Raw genomic sequence first — 18923 nt, 5'->3', positions numbered from 1 at the left:
CAACAGTAGTGTCAGTCTGATGGCTGAACCAGGCTAGGGAGTTTCCTGGTGATGCACATAACTCACACTCCAGGGAGGCACACTTCTCTGTTGGAGGAGGACCTTTGTCCTAATCATCCACTGTTTGTCCTTCTGCATCCAGAGCCTCTCACGTGTTGCACAGAGGCACTTGGGAGGGTGAGGTGGACAAGAAGGGCTTCTGCCTCCTGTGCCAAGCAAGGACTTGCCTCTGTTCACTCCATCCTTCTGATCTACTGCCCTCAGCCTGGCACGGAGAGGTTACACAAGACTTCTGATAGGGATTTTTTTCTGGTCTCTGCTCCTGTCTCAGGAAGGCCAGAGCACAGTTCAACTGGTGTATCTCCACCTTGGAATCCCTGATACTTCTTAGTCTTTGCATCTTGTTTCTTGGAAAACACACTAGGGCATTAATTTAGTTACACTGCATAGCAGCTTGCTAGACAGACGGAAAATTAATTTCTACTGACTGCATTTAATGAGTCTCATTCCATCAGCCTAAGTACTGAGTGGTTTATATAAAACTAAAGTGAAAAGATTCTATACTAATTCTAAGGTAACAGAACTGGTACACAGCTCCACTCTTACCTCCTTATTGGTAACTAGGATCCTAACCTAAATTACAAGTAGCTCAAGAGCCTTGCAAAAACCTTTCTGTGATTGCTTACTCATTATAGCAGTGGAAAATAATGGTAAAAGACCAGCTCATGAGACTGTTTTCCCTTCAACTTTGTTTATTGATGTACTGAACATGAAAAAGTACAAAGAATCCAAACACAAAAGAAAACATGTACAACCTCTTAAATACCCAACAGAATATATTCTCTATTCCAACAAATGTGAATTAAGTCATACTATACAACTTCAAATAAATACCAGCCTTATATTTTACTAAGTGCTCTGATAAACACTGTAAAGTGAAGCTCAATTTACATGCCTTCTCATCAATGCTGTTAGTTGCTACAGTAGTATAGGAAAGAAGCATGTAGCTACTATTTCTCCCACATCAGAAAGTTTGTGATTTCTATACTATATACACCTTTTAATGCAGAGGATTAGCAATTAACAATCTAAATACATCTAAGAATGAAGAAGTACTCAGGAAGCCAATTGATTTTTGAATAGCATTGAGTGGGTCAGCATGAAAACTTGCTTATTCACTTTAGCACGCGCTTCACAGTATATGTAGTGTACTATACTGAAAATTTTGTAACTACAATTTAAAAGAATAAGAACCAAAACCAACTGCAAAGATAGTGTACAACTATGTTATGCATAGAACATTGCTTTTTCTAAGGGGAAGCATATGAGCATCTCAGTTTATACAAAAAGCAGGACGTAACTACATAGTTGTCAGTGCATCCTGGTGAAGGCGTCAAACCCTCAGCTTTTTTTAAAAAATTTAATTATAAGCTAGATGCTAATCAGAAAATATTCTGTATTTGTTTTCCTTATATTTCTTCAATACATGGTAAAGACTTTTTCTATTTCCCCAAATAGTGATTTAAGCATCATACAAAGTTAAACTTCAATAGCATACAGGTATTTATGGTTTTCATATGAAAAATGTAAGGAAATTTGCTCAAAACATATGTTTATACTTGTTTTTTTTACCACAAACATATTTATAAACAAAAATGTTGCATCACCATAAACAGCTGAAGCGAGACTATCTACAGACAAAAATAGCAACAGATCTGATGCACTGTAAATTCAAGTCCTCAGGACAAAAAAAATAAGGAAAAAAAGCAGACCTCAAGTAACAATGTTAATGCCATTTACAAAGAAAAAACTTATACAAAAACATTCAAAATTGAACATCACTTGGCATGTAACTCAAAAAAAAAAACCTATAATCAAAATTAGCTGAAAGGTTCATAACTTAAGGTCTTATTTACATTACACAAAGCTCAGGTGTTAGCCTTGAACATGACTTTCAAAATACCTACTAATGTATCCAACTTAGGCCACTTCTGCTGATTTGCTACTGCACGAACCATGCTCAGTGTCTTTTGTTAAGACAAAACAATTCTTCAAACAATAGCAAGTACATCACTAAACACCATGAGCTCTATCTGAAGGGAATTCTTTAGGAAGAACAGATTTTTTTTCCCCCATATCTCAGTGTTTTTAATTTTCCGCTTGCTTGTATATTCTTTTTTAAAATTTCACTTGCTTCAAAATCACAAATTAAAGTGAGCCACCTATCACTTAATAACCAGGATGATCAATGACTCCACTGATGATTACAAAAAATGAAACCAACAGTGCATCCCATTGACTTTACTTCTTAATACAAAGGTCTCAAAAGTAGTTCTACATCATAAATCTTTCTAAATTTTTCCCAACAATTGCAAATTTCCTGGTAAGTTTTAAAAGCTCACTAGGTGTCATACGAAGAGATTTCTCAAAGTATTCAAGTCAAAATATTTGTTCCAGGATCAGTAAAAAGTTTCTCCAAATTTTTTATTTTTTTTTATAAAAATAGATGCTTTTTTAAACCCACATCAAAGAGGCTCTTATCTCTTTGGCAAGGTACTGCTTTACGAAAAGTTCTTCAGTATTCTTACAATAAGCTTTTATAATGTGTTCCCATTCCCCAACCCAAATGCAGATGATGAAATAAATACTGCTCATAACTTTATAAATAAATGTAAACTTCAGATACTTTTCCTGAACAACAAAACAAAACGATAATGCATTACAACGTAAATTAAACACAAAGCAAATCAAGAAATGACAAAAGAAAAATTATAGTATTACACAAAGCCTCGATATTTACTCACAGATTAAAGGCAGTCATGTATAAAGAAAAAAAAAAAAAAACTTCTTCCCTTAGCTGAAACATTTTAAAAGGTCCACCTTCTTCAAAGAAGGCAATAGAATACGCATTGTGACAGGCAAAAACCCTGTACCTCTTGTCAATACTCAAACACAAAAGATAGTTAAGAAGTTCTAATTCAAATATTAGCAATAAAAAAATCTCACATATTCTTAGGATGCTAAGTAGTCATTTTATCCCCATTTCCACACTGGCATACAACAAAGGCATTTACTAATGCACAAGGCTTCTTGTAAATTGCCTTTGTTGTATAGTATTCATGTATTAATGCACTGAGAATAACTTGTTAGGCTTTGTGCGTTTTGTTTGTTTTGAAGGAGACCTGCAATACTCTGTCACCAAGGCGGTATCCGTTCAGGCTGGCTATTGCCATGGCTGCCTCATCGTAGTTTGTCATAGTCACAAATCCAAAACCTTTGCACTTGTTGGTGTTAAAGTCACGGATGACCTTCACGTTGGTCACTGCTCCGAAGGGTCCAAACATTTGCCAGAGGATACTCTCATCAGCATCAGGGGCCAAGTTGTACACAAAAATGCACCACCCAGTTCCTGCGTGTCCAGGGATATTAATTCCAGCCAAACTGGTCATTCCATCAATGGTCATTGGAGGAAACCTGCTGAAAAATGAGGAAAAGCAAAACAGAATCATAACAGGGCTGTTCACACAAAACCCCAGCAAAGAAATGTCAAAATAAAAGAAGATAATGATACAGAGCTTTTCACAGAATGAACATGTTGCTCAGACTAGAAAGATAAAAAAATATTTTTTGCCCCCTAACTGCGCAAATACTATATAAAAAAATATACACGAGTAAGGAGAACAGTACTAGGTATGTCTGAAATGATGTAACAGAAAATCAAAAGGAAAGCATGCTATAAAACCAGGGAGGATTAGCAAGTCATTTGAAACAGGAATTCAATGGAACTGCTACAAAAGGCTTGTCTATTTCATGCAAAATGCATCAAAATGAACAATCTCAGCTGAAGTCTCAACATGCAAAAATTCAACATAAGTCTTACTGAAAAGTAAGAGTTTGCAAAATACTTCAAAATAATTTGGTTGTTATGGGTCAACTAATCCTTTATTACCTCTTTACTCCATAAGCTATGTTGAGCAGATTGTCCAACCTGCAAAACATTTAGCAACATGTTCAGTCTTCAGACTTTTCCACCCTTTAAGATTAAGGAAACTTAACATATTACTGTCACATCCAGTACACTGTATGGAACCTCACAGAATTCAAAGTATCACCACTGAAAGTGCCATGGCACCTTATTACACCTCATAATGAATACAAAACAGATATTCTTCTGTAGTAAACACAATCATAAGAAGTTCATTTTATAAAGTGCACCACGGCCACAAATTTAGCCTAAATCACATACTGTTATCATAAAGTTACAGTCAGTGACCACACTGGAAAAGTTTTCCACATTATTAGCTTGGCTGAGAAGAAGAATTTTTATTGAGGCTTCTGACATGTTGGCTGACATGACTATTAAAACAGATGCAGTATTTTGGACCACTAGCAACTGCTGCAACATAAACTCAAAAAACCATTTTTCATATTCCTTCTTCTCGCAATTTCAGGATTTTGGGAGACAGAAGGCTGGTTTGGCTGAACAGCAGGACTAAGGCAAAAAAAAGTAAGTGTAAGGACAGTGGAGGCAAAGTCAGGTGGACACGGAAAGGATACAGAGAAAGGGCTTGTCACTGGAGGGAGGAAATTTGTTTGGCCGAAGCTCAACAGGAGTTGAAGCTTCCTGAAAATGTGGGGGGCAAAAAACGGAGGTTTTTAAATATGTGAATCTCAAAGAACAGTCCAAAAATAACATCAGCCTGTTACAGAAGGAAGATGTCACCCCACAGTGGGCTGTGAGAATAGTGAACAACTCTGAACTTGTGTGGGATGTCCTGCTCCAGCTGGATGCCTACAAATTTATGGGATTTGATGGGATTCATCCAAGAACACTCAAAGAACTGGCTGATGTCTTTGTGAAGACTCTTTCAGTGACTTTTTAATGATCTTAGGAATACCAAATTGACTAGAAGCTGGCTAACACTACCTCAGTTTTCAATAAGGGCAAGAAGGATGACCCTGACTGCAGGCCTGTCTGATAAAATTATGGAGATTATTCTGGGAAGTACTGAAAAATACAATCACAGCCAGCATCGCTTCAAGAGGGCCAAGTCCTGCTTGTCCAACTTAATTTCCTTTTATGATAGGATAACCCACCCAGCTGATCAAGGGAAGTCAGCTGATGTAATCTTTTTGGATTTCAGTAAAGCTTTTTACACTGCCTCTCCCAGGATCCTTCTGGACAAAATGTGCAGGTCACAGCCAGATAAATGTGATGGGTGAGCAACTGCACAGGTCAGGAACAAAGGGTTACTGTGATTGGGGTGACACCAGACTGGTAACTGGTCACTACTGCGATTCCACAGTAGTGGAATTCCACATTCGTTTTAGGCTCAGTACTCTTCAGCATCTTCATAAATGACTTAAAGGACTTGAAGAACATATACTAAGTAAGTTTGCTGATGACACTAAATTGGGAGGACCTGTTGACTCCCCTTCAAGGTGGAGAGACTCTGCAGAGAGATCCTGATGAATTAGAAGGTTGGGCAATCACCAATCACATGACATTTAAGAAGGGCAAGTGTCAGATTCTGCACCTGGGATGGGGCAACCCAGGATGTACAGACAGAACAGGGAATGAGACACTGAAAAGCATGGCAAGGGACCAGGAGGTCCAACCCTGTCCTGGGGGACATCAGGCACAGCATCACAGCCAGGCAAGGGAGGGATTGTCCTGCTCTGCTCTGAGCTGGGGCAGCCTCAGCTCCAGTGCTGGGGGCAGGTCTGGGTGACACAGTGTAAGAAAGATATAAAGCCATTAGAGAATGTTCAGAGGAGGGCCAGGGAAATGGTGAAGGGTCTGGAGGGGAAGCTGTAAAAGGAGCAGTTGAGGGCACCTGGCTTGCTCAGCCTGGGGAGCCTAAGTGGTGTCTGGCCTCCTCACACTGCAGTTTCCTTGCGAGGGGAAGAGGAGGGGCAGGCACTGATTGCTTCTCTTGGTGACAGTGACAGGATCTGAGGGGATGGCCTGAAGTTCTGTCAGGGGAGGTTTAGGCTGGATATTAGGAAAAGATTCCTCCCCCAGAGGGTGGCTGGACATTGGAATAGCATTCCTAGGGAAGTGGTAATGTCACCAAGCCTGCCAGAGCTCAGGAATTGTTTGGACAATTCTCTCAGGCACAAGACTTGATTCTTGGGGATGCTAGGGTTAGGAGCTGTACTCGATGATCCTTGTGGATTGCCTTCCAACCCAGGGTATTCTATGACGTTGTGATTTTCCAGGATGAAGTGCTTCTAGAATACACACACAAGATGTCTCCATGTGTTTCTTGCCTCACCTTCCCCCAATTATAGAATGCCACCACAACTCTAAACCCCTAGAAATTACCTAGCCAATATCCAAAATATGCAATGCATAGAACTCCTATTGATCTTATTCCTGGAGTCCTTTAAACTGCTTCTTTCAAAAAATGTTTACCCTGAAGAAGCTCTTGTTTCTTTCTGGCAAATCCCAGATACATGAAGAAGAAGTCTTATTACAGATCCTCTTCAAGACTCAGTAAAATATGAGCTTAGGTAAAAACATACACTTGATTAATTTTCCAGAGAGCACTGGTTCTGCAGTGAGCTGGGTTTACAGAATACACTGACAAGAAACTACTGAACCCCTAAAAGAGCAGAAAAAAGGAAATTAAATACTTGACTACTATCAGTAGACAGTGTGGATGACTGAGGTCCACTGTCATCGACATCAGGGGTGGAGAGAAAGGTGAAGAGTTCTAGAAACACCACCACTTATAGGTCCTTGTTACAAGGGCAGTCAGATGAGGACTAAATATAGTAATGATATCACTTGTATGATTTTTCATCAGTTACACTGAAGTCTTGAAAATATTCAGGAAAAATTATCATGGACTTTCACTGGAAAATTTTTAAAGATGCTTTAAGCTATGCATCTTATAGAAACTGAGAACCAATTATATACAGCTGCTTTTGAAAGTCCAGCTCAAGTTTTCTCTTAATAAGAAAAAAAGGAAGCATTGCATTGATCCTGTTTTCAGGCCTCTGTCAGCTATTAACAGAGATGGGGCAACTTCGGGTAACCCTGTCTGAAATGTCAACAGCTAAGATGTCTTGCATGTGGAACACATGAAAGACCTGAAGCAATGGTGCCATCTCAACTGCACAGTCAGTACCAGATCTGGAATGATGAAACAATGCAAGGCAAAAATCTAAGAGACAAGAAAAGATATCTTTTCTTTACAGTGTAAAGATTTAAAGTTTGGTAAGACTGTCTTTTAGTGATGAAACATTAGGCTGAAGGCTTTGACAAAAAAAAAAAAAAAAAATCTGTCTGCAACCTCAGTTTACCTTTTGACCAGTTAAGTTCAAATTTTCTTTCTTCCACATCAATAAAAGTGACAGAGATTTTATTCACCTATTTACAGACTTGGTATTACTTAAAGCTTTTTGTAACCATTAAATTTGTATGTGAGGCAAACCATAGTATCTCTTAAGGTGCTTTTAAGCATTACTTTACACTTATACTTCGCCCTTACGTATCTCAGAAAAAGCAACAACTTCCTAATGTAAATGGACATTAAATGGAATTGTATTTTTAGGAAATAAAAATAATCTCCACCAGTCAAAATTTTAGATATAAAACCTAAAGTTGCAGGACAGGGAAGTTACCTAAGTGCAAAAAACCAGGTCTTCTCCAAAAAGAATCAAAACCCTCCCTAACAGAACTACTAATAAAAATAACCCCAAAAAAACCAACAAACCAAAAAAACCCACCCAAAACAAAAATAAACCACCCAAAAAAAAAAAAACACCCCATCAACAAACAACCAATAAAAACCCCCTCAAAAATACAAAAACAAACAGAACATGCACACAACCCCTCCCCCCAACCAAACAAAATACCCCCCCCAAACACAAAGCCCATCACAAAACTAAGAAAACCTCTGAAAGCTGGGAGAATTTTTACAAATCATGATGGATCTACCTGGAGTGTCAGTGAAATACCAATGCTATCCCAGCCAGCATCTGAGTGGAACTGAACAGAGGAGTATCTTGGAACACGGGCTGTCAGAAGAACTCAAGGATTCTGCAGGCCAAGACTTGCCAGAGTATGTTGAATGTTGTAACACAACTCATGATCTTATTTCATACATTGCACTTGAGTCCATCCTGCAATTTCTGCCCCTGTACAGTAATGGCAACTCTACTTTTACGCAATATTTAGAACACTGTTGTAATGTAGCCCTTTTACTACCTAAGAAATGGTAAGAACAGTCACAAAAAAGTAAATAAACTGGGTTATCCCCTCTCTTACAGCAGAACACCTATTCCTCACACCTGTATGATGTAGCACATAAGGCCAAAAAGCTGAAGGAAAGAAAAATTAAGAAACTGACAGAAGTGCAATCCATGAACTCTGGAATATTTGGCTCATAAGCAAGCCTAGCCAATGCAGAGCTTTTGAAATTTGGTATATTCTCTTTGAAGCAAGTTGTCAACTGGTTTTGTTTCTTGAAAAACAAAATAGTAATACACTCAATGAGTATTTCTATTTAACACAATTCAGTCATATTGTTCAGGGGCAGAGGGAGAAAAGAAATAATCAATATCACCAAAAAAAACCCAGGGTACCCATGGATGTAGATAATACAGTGTTTGTTTCACTTTGTTCCCACCATCTGCTCGTTTCAATATGCTAAATAGCACAGGGAAATATACGGCAATAGTTTCAACATGATGGCAACATAAATCCCCCAAAAGCACATGTGGAAAATATGTGAACAATTTTCATTATGAAAGGTTGTAACAAGGAAAGTACGGCATGGAGACATACTCCATAGACAACTGCAGAAAAATCCTCGTCCTTCTCCTGCTCCCGGGTTTAGCTCAGTTTCAGGAGAGGGTCCTTGGATTTCTGCATGGATGCAGTGAAAGATAAAAGAGACTCTCCTTCTCGGGATATGTTCCAAGATTTATTCCAGTGGGAATCCAGGGGAAAAAGAGGGAGAACACGTGAAACGGGCGAGTATTCAAACCTGGGGCATAGGGAGGCGTTGGCTTCTGGCCAGCCAGGAGAGGCCAGAGGGAAAAGGGGAGGTGAAGGGGCTACACCATGAGAAAAACCTTAAAGGAGGTTTTTAGGGAAAAACCATCGAGTTACAACAGACAACATAGACAACTAACCAGGAAGAAACCTGAAAGCCAAAATGCAGAGGAAAAACACAGGGGTAAAGAAGAAGCTGGCTTTAGCATGCCATACAGCAAAAAAAAAAACCACTAAACCTCCTAGTTTAGTATTGACTGAATCACCTTGCACATTAATCAAGAATAACCTAGTAAAGTAATCTTTGAAAAAACATTTTAGTGACAGCACAAGAAAGATGCCACCTTGGTTTAACTAAGTGTGCTTATTAGACACTGAAATATGCTATCAACAGGATGGCATGCATTTTTGGTTTTAGCTGTACTGTGGTAGCATAGCTGAAGTTCAACATTCATGTGATTCCTTCCCACACAGAAGTCAGACAAGCAGGAAAGCACAAGAGTGGGGTCAAACAAACAGGCCTGTGGGAACATGCAAGCTTCAGCACAGCAGAGGACATTATCTGACTTACCTAAAACGCTGAGCCTGCTGAGCTAGAGGGGCAGGATACCTTCTGTTTGGAGAATGGTACAGCTGGGAAAGAATGGCCTGATTGGTTTTTTGGCTTGGATTGTTAGCAAACTTCACAGTGATGGGCTCTGTGGCACCTGGAGGTTTCTGGCCATTCAAGCCCTTGATAGCTTCTTCTGCTTCAATTCGCTTGTCAAACCGGATGAACCCCACACCCCGTGACACCCCTGCACAAGGTGAAAAAAGCACACAGTAATGAATTCACAAAATATTAGATGGCAGCTTTTTATTTGGGTGGCTAATTGCTATGCTGATGGTCGAATGCTGTGAACACATGATAACTCTGAGCTTAACAGAACTGAGTTTTTGCGTAAAGTAAGAATTTTCTACTGTAATTTTGATTTTAATTTTAAATTTAACTGATATAAAACACATTTGTGTAAAAAGCTTCCAAGTTTGAGGGAAAACAGTGGAAACAAATATAGGGAGCCAAAGTGGAATTTAGAAACAAAGCCAACTTGTTGGATGGAAACGAACCCAAACTAGCTGCTCTGTAACCTCTGGCCAGCTCATGCCACCCTGCAATACCTAAATTTACAAAGTTTCTGTAAACTGCTTAGTTCTCTGCTCTCTAGAGCTAAAAAAAAAAAAAAAAAAAAAGGCTTTTGTTCTCCTGCAGTATACCCTGAAGCTCTCTTTGGAGTAAACATGCTGAGAGGATGATGACATGCATATACTGTATTGCAATAATGGGAATTATGGCTGTGTTTTAAGAGTCAGCAGTCACCTCTAACTAAAAGATTTGATTTCAGCATATCACCATACATCACTAGGTGTTACTTTTGAAGGAAACTTTTCTTGATATAGAAAAGTCAAAGGCAACACACAAAGGAATCAAAAAGTGGTTATGGAAGGTCTTAGGAATATCACACATCAAAAATTCCAAGTGTCTTAGACATAATCACATTGAGCTGTGGATATTTGAACAAATTAACATTAATTGCTTCAAACTACTACTAACAGCCAACATTAGTTAGATATTTATTCTCTTATAATATTTCTAGTGCCATTTAGAGCTGCTTTACGTTTTGGTTCATGAATAACCAGATGAGTTAGACACTTGTCATCAGTTGAGAAAGACATTAATGACAAGAAATGTATTCTGTTCATAAACAATGATGATTTAAGCCATCAAAAACGAGAATGAACAGACATAAGAAAGCTTTAAGGAGTCAAATGTCACAGCTTCAACTTTGCATTTTTTTATCTATCAGTCTGTGTCACAACATTATTATTCATACCATTCGGAGCCTACTTCTTCCAAATTATTAAAGAAGAGGCAAGAAAGCTTAAGCCTTAACAACAATCTATATGCCAGAAAGTACACTGCAAATAGCAGGACATATGAATATGAATAGAATTATCATGCATAAGTTCAATTATATTTAATTACTGGTCCATTTGTTAAATTCCATTTACTTCTATGTATGAATATACAGGAACCTATGGTGAACATCTATTTATTGCACAAAGACTAGGAATCTATCCCACAAATCTGCTACATATACAGGTCAGTATTTTGCCTTTAGCTTTCCTTTCCAGGCCTCTCTGCACTCTCAAAAACTCAAACAATTAAAACACTAAGTGTTTTAAGTGTCTTCTTCTAAGTATTAGGTGTCAACACTGAGATTTCTTTTAACTTAGTGGAAGTCAAAGGAGTACACACTTTCCTCTAAAGGTCAGCCAAGAATCAAATGCTGGCATGTGCAAACTTCTCAAAGTAAGAAAATTAAAAAACTTTATGACCTTCTACAGTTGAAAGCTATTTGCCACACAAGAGGATATGCAGCTTTGTAAAGGCCCAACAAAAAAAAATATATAAAACAAATCCAGCTTATTCAGGGAGGAATTATGTGAGTAAATTACTTCCTCTGTCCCACGCTCCTTAGGGTTTTGGAAGACAGAGAACTTGGAGAGCCCTGCTTCTTTGTAGCTTGCTTTGTGCACTCAATACTCCTATCATGTACTTGGCTTTTCACTCAATTGCTTATTTCTGGCAGAGATCCCACAGCAGGTGATTCAGAAAACTATAAAGCTCCTCAAGATCAGCCATTTGAGACAGCAAAAAACCACAGGCATTACTATCTGAATCTGAGGAGCAACCACAAAGTGTCACTAACAACCATCACCTGATTGACACACATACTGTAATAATGCAAATAACCTGGTACATCTTAGTACTTTAAGGCACAGGTAATCACAGAACTTACCTGCTCCTGAGGAACTCTAAGTTCATGTGGGTGACCAAATTTAATGAGTTAGCCTTGAAAACACTTTTAAAAGCAACTGAATCTGGGGCTTCTGCAATCCTAGCCTCAGAGAACCAGCTGTGCATTTCTGCATAAAATTTTCTTTTTAGAAAAAAAAAATTTAATAGCATTTTATAAGGCACTGGGAGACTATTTTCATGCAGCAGCTTGGAAAGGAAGATTCTGGCAGCTGTAAATTTATTACAAGTCATCAAATAAGCTTCAAACTTGCACCTTCAGGGTGGAAATGACTCAAGATGAATCAGTACACTACGCAGCCTATTTTTGTCCATGCATATTTATGAACAATTCCAGGAGAAAAATGCATTTCCTGGCCTATATACACATTTTATACATTATAGGGACAAAGCTATTGTACCGAAACATGAAGTATTTCTTAAACTGTAAGACTATGAAAGACCATGCAAAATTGCCTGCTTACCAGTGACTTGGTCAACCAGAATACGAGAAGTAATAATACGTCCATACTGGGAAAAGAGCTGTTCCAGTTCTTTCTGGGTCATTGTTTTTGGAAGTCCGCTAACATACAAATTTGCGTCTCTGATAGAAGCTGAACTTGGGCGGGCATAAGAAACCTTAGGAAAAAAAAACATGAAAAAATCCTAGAAAACAAATACTTTAAAATCAGCTGAAATAGGACAGTGTTATTTTTTCTCAGACATGAAAACATCTCTAACAGCAGACAAAACAGTTAGTTCACAAAGCCAGTTCAGTGGGTTTTTTTCTTTATTTGTTTTTTGGTTTTGCAGGGTTTTTTGGGAGCTGACTTCCAAGACACAGAAGGAATGCAACTTAGACCACACAGGAGAAGCTGACTACACAAACTGATATATAAAAACTACTTCCAAATAAATGAGAAAAAGCTAGGTACACATTCCAGCAAACCTCGGTGGAGAAAGTGCTCTCATTCAGCTGACTGTTAAGTGACAAACTGAAGAAGTTCCATGAATTCCCATGTTCTATGAATTCTCATTAAAAAGCACTAAAACATACCAGGAATTAAGATTTCAGTGTGCTAAGTAGGCCAAAGGCACAGAAAGACAGTCTGAAGGACTTAAGAGTTTTGGAAGTGTTTTTCAAGTGCTGTGTTTTTTGTACGTATTGAACTTGCTACCAAATGACATATAATCACAACTATTCATGAGATCAAGATGAACTGCTACATCACTTTCACAGGCCTAAGAATGAATGGCAGAAGTAGGATTCCAACCTGCATTTTGCCCGTTCAGCAGCTTGTCAATTTCTGCAACAGGGGCCTTAAAAACAAATGACATTTAACAGTGAACTTTGTGGATCCTTTTGGACAGAAGTTTTTTATCTGCCGCCTCCATGTGTCAGTTGAAATATTTTAAGAGGATCAAGTAGATTCTTTGATCTTTAGATGTATGCTACAAAGCAGCATGTTCACTACTTCCTACTATAGTTTGTACAAGTGGTTTTATTACAAGAATGATTAGGACAGAACACCTATGCTTCTTAAACAGTACAGAATACTTGATCTAGGCTTTTCCCCTATGGAAAATGTAGCAGTAAAAAGGATCCTCAAGAAGTAGTCAGATTTATCTCCTTTCCCTCCCTCCCCTTCCATGCACAGTTAGCCAATACTGGGCAACTGGAACTTGATTCTGTCATTCTGTCTTTTGCCTAATTCTTTGGTATTTCTTTGGAAAACCTTCCTGTCTCATTTCCATGCAGATCAGCAGACTTAAGACTGCTGTGGAAGCAAAAGTGAAGACAGCATGATGGAGATGAAAAATGTGGTATCCTGAACACAGCTGTGATCCTTCAAGTTCCACCCAAAGGCTTTGTGCAAGGTACCTTTGTGCTGGTTGAAGAGGACTGACCTCAAAAACCTGTAGCAATTCAACATGGAACCTTGGAAGCCACTGCCTTGTCCTTTCCACATGAGAGCCACACAAGAGCTAATGCCCTATGTTCAAAGTTACAAGAAAACAGAGAACGAAGTTTGCCTGCATTCAGCCAAAGAAGCAACAAAGACAGTGACAGTTACTCTTTCCTACCAGGCAGAAAAAAAACAATAGCTAAGGAATGAACAAACTTGCTCAACCTGCCCATTTGGCCATAAGCTTCTTTAATTCTTAAGAAATAAACTTTCATACACCACTTGGCAGGACTTTAAGGAGACCCAAGGCCAAGGAATGGAAACGCACTACCTGGGGAACAGGATTAGTCCGTGTAAGATCATGAATTACCAAACCCATGCAGACACTATCTTTCAAGGGGGAATTCACACTGCTGGACACATGCTGCCACATATAAAAATATAAACTCACACAGAGTCTATCAGAAGAGAAGTAACCAGCAAAAAATATCTGCTAACTTACTGCAAGGTTACATTATGCTACAGAAGTAGTATCTGTCAAGATAGAAAGCAGGTTCTGAAAAACTGATTTTCCTCTGGTGAGTATGAATTCTTGCATGGTGGCAGCTGGTCCAGTATTGCCCATGCTCTCTCACTGGTGAAAGACACTTTAAATAGCTTTTAATAGTAGTCAAGGCCCACAGTGAATGTAATTTCCAGAGTACAAATGAATGGAAGCAATCCTCTAAACAGTACACACTACTCTTACAAATCAGTTTCACTGTCATTACCTTCAAATTACTACTCCAACACGTTAAATTTGGGCACATTAGTCACAGTAATAACACATATAAACCCCAAATCAGTGGTTCATCCCCAATATCTGTATCTGAACACTGTATTTAACTGTTTTGCTAAGCACCAGTACTACTGGTCAGGCAAGAAATCTGAAAGAAACATACAACTCAGAAATGCAATGCAATTTAAGTCAGCACCACTAGTGAAAAACAAGAATGCTGCAAAATATTACTGGTAAAACTAATTCCAATGAGAAGAACCTGCCTAGAGAATGTGATATACATGGGACATACCCCTCTCCATTTTTGATGTCAAAGTCCAGTCATTTCACTTGTGATATACATTTAAAACAGAGACTCTCCAGACTAACCTCCCTACATATATCCTGTCAGTTTGCTCATTCAGTAATTACTTGCTGATAGTTCTATATTTAGTGTCTTCCAACAATTTTTGTATGGACTGAAATAATAACTGTGCTAAGATTTTAATTCCACAGCTAATTCAACAGGTGAAAATTACACTTAACGTGATGTCAAAACCACTGAACACAAGGCAAGTCAAGAAACAGCCTGAAAGACTGCAGCTTTAAATACAGCACTACTCTGGAGATACCAATTTAAAAACAATTTTACTGAAATCTTCCACTGCAGTTAGTAGGAAAGTCACTTGTTTCTAGAAATGCAAGCATTACACCACCAAATCTAAGTATTTCACTGCTTGACACCGAATTTCCTAACATCAAGATGAACTGATTCACGATTTTCAAGTGAAAACTGTGGAAGTTAGCAGGTTAAACAAGGAAGTTACCAGAAATAATAAAGAGGCAGAGCCCCTAAAAATGATGTTTCTTACTCTCTGCTACTAACTCAGTACCATGCTTCGAGCTCGTTTATCTCACTACTAGTAGAGGACAAAGTACTTGTGTTCTCTCAAAAAACCTTGGGAATTTAATATAATTTCTTCCTAAACACCTTTACTCAATGTACTCTTCCAAAGTCTTTAAATCTGAAATCTTTAAATGCTAAAATCAGTATTCCAGCAAGTATTTACATTCACTAACTCAACTGCAATCTTTCTGCTTAAAACACTACTTGCCTTTAAGAGTAGTGTCCAGTTCTTTTAAAATGCATGCTTCTGTGGAAAAAAAAAAAACAAACCTCCAACAAAAAAACTACCATCCAGTATGTCCAGATGAAAATGGGTTACACCTACCTAGAAAGCAGATGGATTTGTACTGAGAAAAGGAATACATTAAGAACAAGTATGCCTCCTCGGCAATTGCAACAAAAACAAGGACACACTGCTTTTCTTACAGCAATGTTCTCAGAGGCCACTGTGCCAGGCAAGTGCTCTTAATTTGCACTTTAACGTGTGTGAGATACCATGACTCAAGAACTCTCCTGATTTCTAATAAGAAGTTGCTGCAGCACAGTGCAGAGATGAGGCCTCTGCTGTCACTAGCCAGGGACAGGTTGTTGCCTGAAACAGGAGAGTACATGGCAGTATATTCATCAAGTTTACTTCCTCTCGCCTCTCAAACTGTTCCACTCCAAAGCTTCAAGGCCCCTTTTCCCAGTACACAGACTGCCTTGTTGAACATGTACATGCTGGGCTGAGTTCACGGTGGAAGTCTGCAGCACCACAGTTCTGTGGGCAGTGCAAACTGGAAATCCAGACTTTGCTTTGTGAAAGCAACTTACATCTAGCCCTGTGGATCTGAAAAAGCTCAACACAGCTTCACTTACAAGTTTAGATTAAGCTGATAAATATAATCATATCCCATAAAGGTCCTGCTTTTACAGCCTGCTGTACAATGGGGAATGCGCTGAAAAAACAGACATTGAAGCAACAGCCTTCCAGCATTATCATCAGAAGAGGTTTCACTATTTTAGTTCACCCCTCAAAGTGTTCCAGCTCTGACAGCTACAAACCACACCAGAGTCACAGGCCTGAGGTGGGTCATGGGATCCACATCTGCTGCCACTCAGCTGAGGGCATGAATGGACCAACCTGACAAATTCAGACTCAAATTCCTCAAAGAGGAAGATCTCATAAAATGCTGCTGCATGTAGCACAGAAATAGATTTTAAACTGACACCCAAAGCACCACTTGGTGAACAGAAGAAAGTGTACCTATGTGCTAGGAACAGAAACCAGCTTTAAATCCTGCCACTGATGGAAACAGAAGCAGAGGTTTTCCCAGAAGTGCTCAAGATACTGCAATAGTTTTAAATCAGGGTCATAAATGTCTGATAAAAGAAAAATTATAATGAAGTTCACTGACATAAAACACGAGATGGGAATTATGCACTACAATCACAGAATAGTGATTTTGTTTTGCCCTTGAAAGGGCCAACAGAGAAGAGCATTTTAAAACTTGCAGTCTGTAACTATCACTGTCTTGCAAAAAATAAGAAATACTTAACTTAGAATCTAAGTACAAATAAAATACATGAAATGAAAGGAGATCGTCTCCAAACATTTTCCGTTTCATACTTTTCACTTTCCTGAGAGTCTCAAAAGACCTTTCCTCATACTTCACATTCATGATTCTGATCCCTACTCATGTCCAAACAATGAGAGCACAGGAATTCCCAACTCACTAGGAATAAAAAAGCAATTACCTTTCAAGGAGGACAGGAGGACACAGTATAATATTAAGCCTTCCACATGAATAACATAAACAGGAATAGAATCTTAAAACACAAGACCTCAATTACTCTCCTGAAGGAAATGAGTAAACCTCAGGTTATACTACTGACAGAGATTCTGGCAAGCACAACCCTTGGGAATCTCTTGCACTATTCCACAGGCACATCTGGAAATGCACAGAACATATCCATTGCAACCTACAGTTCACTGGAATATCTTACAACCTTTCTGGAAAACTTATTAATATATGGATGAAAGACAGAGTCAGCGTTTAATGTGACAAAGTAACTTGAAAGCTGCTAGATTAATATAGGTCTATTTGTCTTAAGACTGCCATAATTTGTAAAGTAAGCATAACCATGTTTTACATTAATAAAAATCCTCTTAGGAAGAAAACAGATACTGGATTTAAAACAAAGTAAAATAGTAATAATCAAAAACCCCAATCAAACAGCCCCCCCCCCCCTTTAAAAGAGACTCTAACAGATGCTCATTTACAGCATTTTGAATCCATGCAGAAAGCCATAACCTTTTCAGAGGACTTTGTGTAGCATGGGGAGGGCAGGGTAAAAGATGCAGCATCTATCTTAGTAAAAACAAGCAGTTTTTTGTTGGTTTTGTGACTCTGTTTTTACTTGCATAAGACTTGGTGTTTAAGCAATGCTTGCAGACTTCCATCAACTCTACACAGAACTGCTGGCCCCTTCTAATATCTCAATTTCTGTGTCAGGAATCCCCTATGCAACTCAGGAAGGACCTTACTGAACTGCAGAACTGGCTGCAAAGCTGCTCAGCAGCCTTATGGGGAGCTGCACTGGTCCAAGGATTCTCTCCGTCACAGAAACAGGGATGGGCTCTTGCAAGACACTGATCAGCAGCAACACAGCACTTGGGGCTCACACAGAAAACAAAACTGGGATTGCTAACCATGAGAATAGTGCATTTGGCCTGACACACTGTGAGAATGGACAACCAACCACCTGCCCATAATGTGGGATACAGCAAGTGACAGCAGTGTGCATTAAGAACTGAATCCTCATCTCACGATTACCCAGCTACAAGAAAAACAAGCAGCCGGCTTAAGGTGGATAAGTAACATTCAAAGTCTAAGGAGATTTCAATTTCAATGAAGAACAAATTTTACCTGAGGGTGAGAAGATGTGTGTGTGTAGTATTAAAATCAAAGTGCTGTCAAAGCTTTTAACACAGCTAAAAGATTGCATAATTATAATTTATGTAATTCCTCCAGAAATTTAGGGGAAAGGGGGAAAAAAAAACACCTTTACCTTCCTTCCAAGAAAAACTGTTCTTCTGTTTCAGGTCTGCTAGGACAGTGCAATTTGATCTTAAGAATACAGTCCTGAGGTATTTAATTATCCTGTGAAAACTACTAAATGCTCTGACATCATAGCCCCTCTCTCAGCCTTTGCTGACTGACAACATCAGCAAAACTCACTAGTTTAAATTAAACTTTGTCACAAGATTTGCTCCTTACTAGGCCAATGTTCTTTAATACTAGTGGAGGTGTGGGTGGGAATAAGAAAAAAAAAACAAAAAACAAGAAGGTAGGGAGGGTTTCTTTCACCTTCACAGCTCACTCACCTCTGGCATTTTTAAGAGAGATTTTACACAATTCATGCACACTTCATTGCCACCCAAGGATATCAGTTAATAAAAAAATTACTACAAAGAAGAGCTATTAACATAATTTTTCAATACAAGTATAAGTGGTGAAGACAGGCGC

The 18923-nt window shown here is 38.7% G+C and overlaps 1 protein-coding gene across 15 annotated transcripts in view; it reads right to left on the bottom strand.

Annotated features, from left to right (window-relative positions):
• Window positions 1-734: 734 nt before the first annotated feature.
• The window catches only part of ELAVL2 (ELAV like RNA binding protein 2), an 88244-nt gene continuing 70055 nt past the window's right edge, over window positions 735-18923 (bottom strand). For 10 of the 15 annotated variants that reach the window (XM_088155813.1, XM_088155816.1, XM_088155822.1 and 7 more), the window contains 4 exons: window positions 12329-12482; window positions 9579-9804; window positions 3950-3988; window positions 735-3477 (listed from right to left, as the gene is read on the bottom strand). In XM_088155813.1, coding sequence (XP_088011939.1) covers window positions 3147-3477; window positions 3950-3988; window positions 9579-9804; window positions 12329-12482 — 750 coding nt within the window. In that variant the 3' untranslated portion in view covers window positions 735-3146. The remainder of the gene's footprint in view (window positions 3478-3949; window positions 3989-9578; window positions 9805-12328; window positions 12483-18923) is intronic. The other 5 variants (XM_088155819.1, XM_088155820.1, XM_088155818.1 and 2 more) reach the window with 3 other exon arrangements.

This window comes from Sturnus vulgaris, chromosome Z, assembly GCF_052056855.1.
Source record: "Sturnus vulgaris isolate bStuVul1 chromosome Z, bStuVul1.hap1, whole genome shotgun sequence".
NCBI classification, from domain to species: domain Eukaryota; kingdom Metazoa; phylum Chordata; class Aves; order Passeriformes; family Sturnidae; genus Sturnus; species Sturnus vulgaris.
Note: the sequence above shows the minus strand (reverse complement) of the source record. Positions and strands in the feature narration are given on the sequence as shown.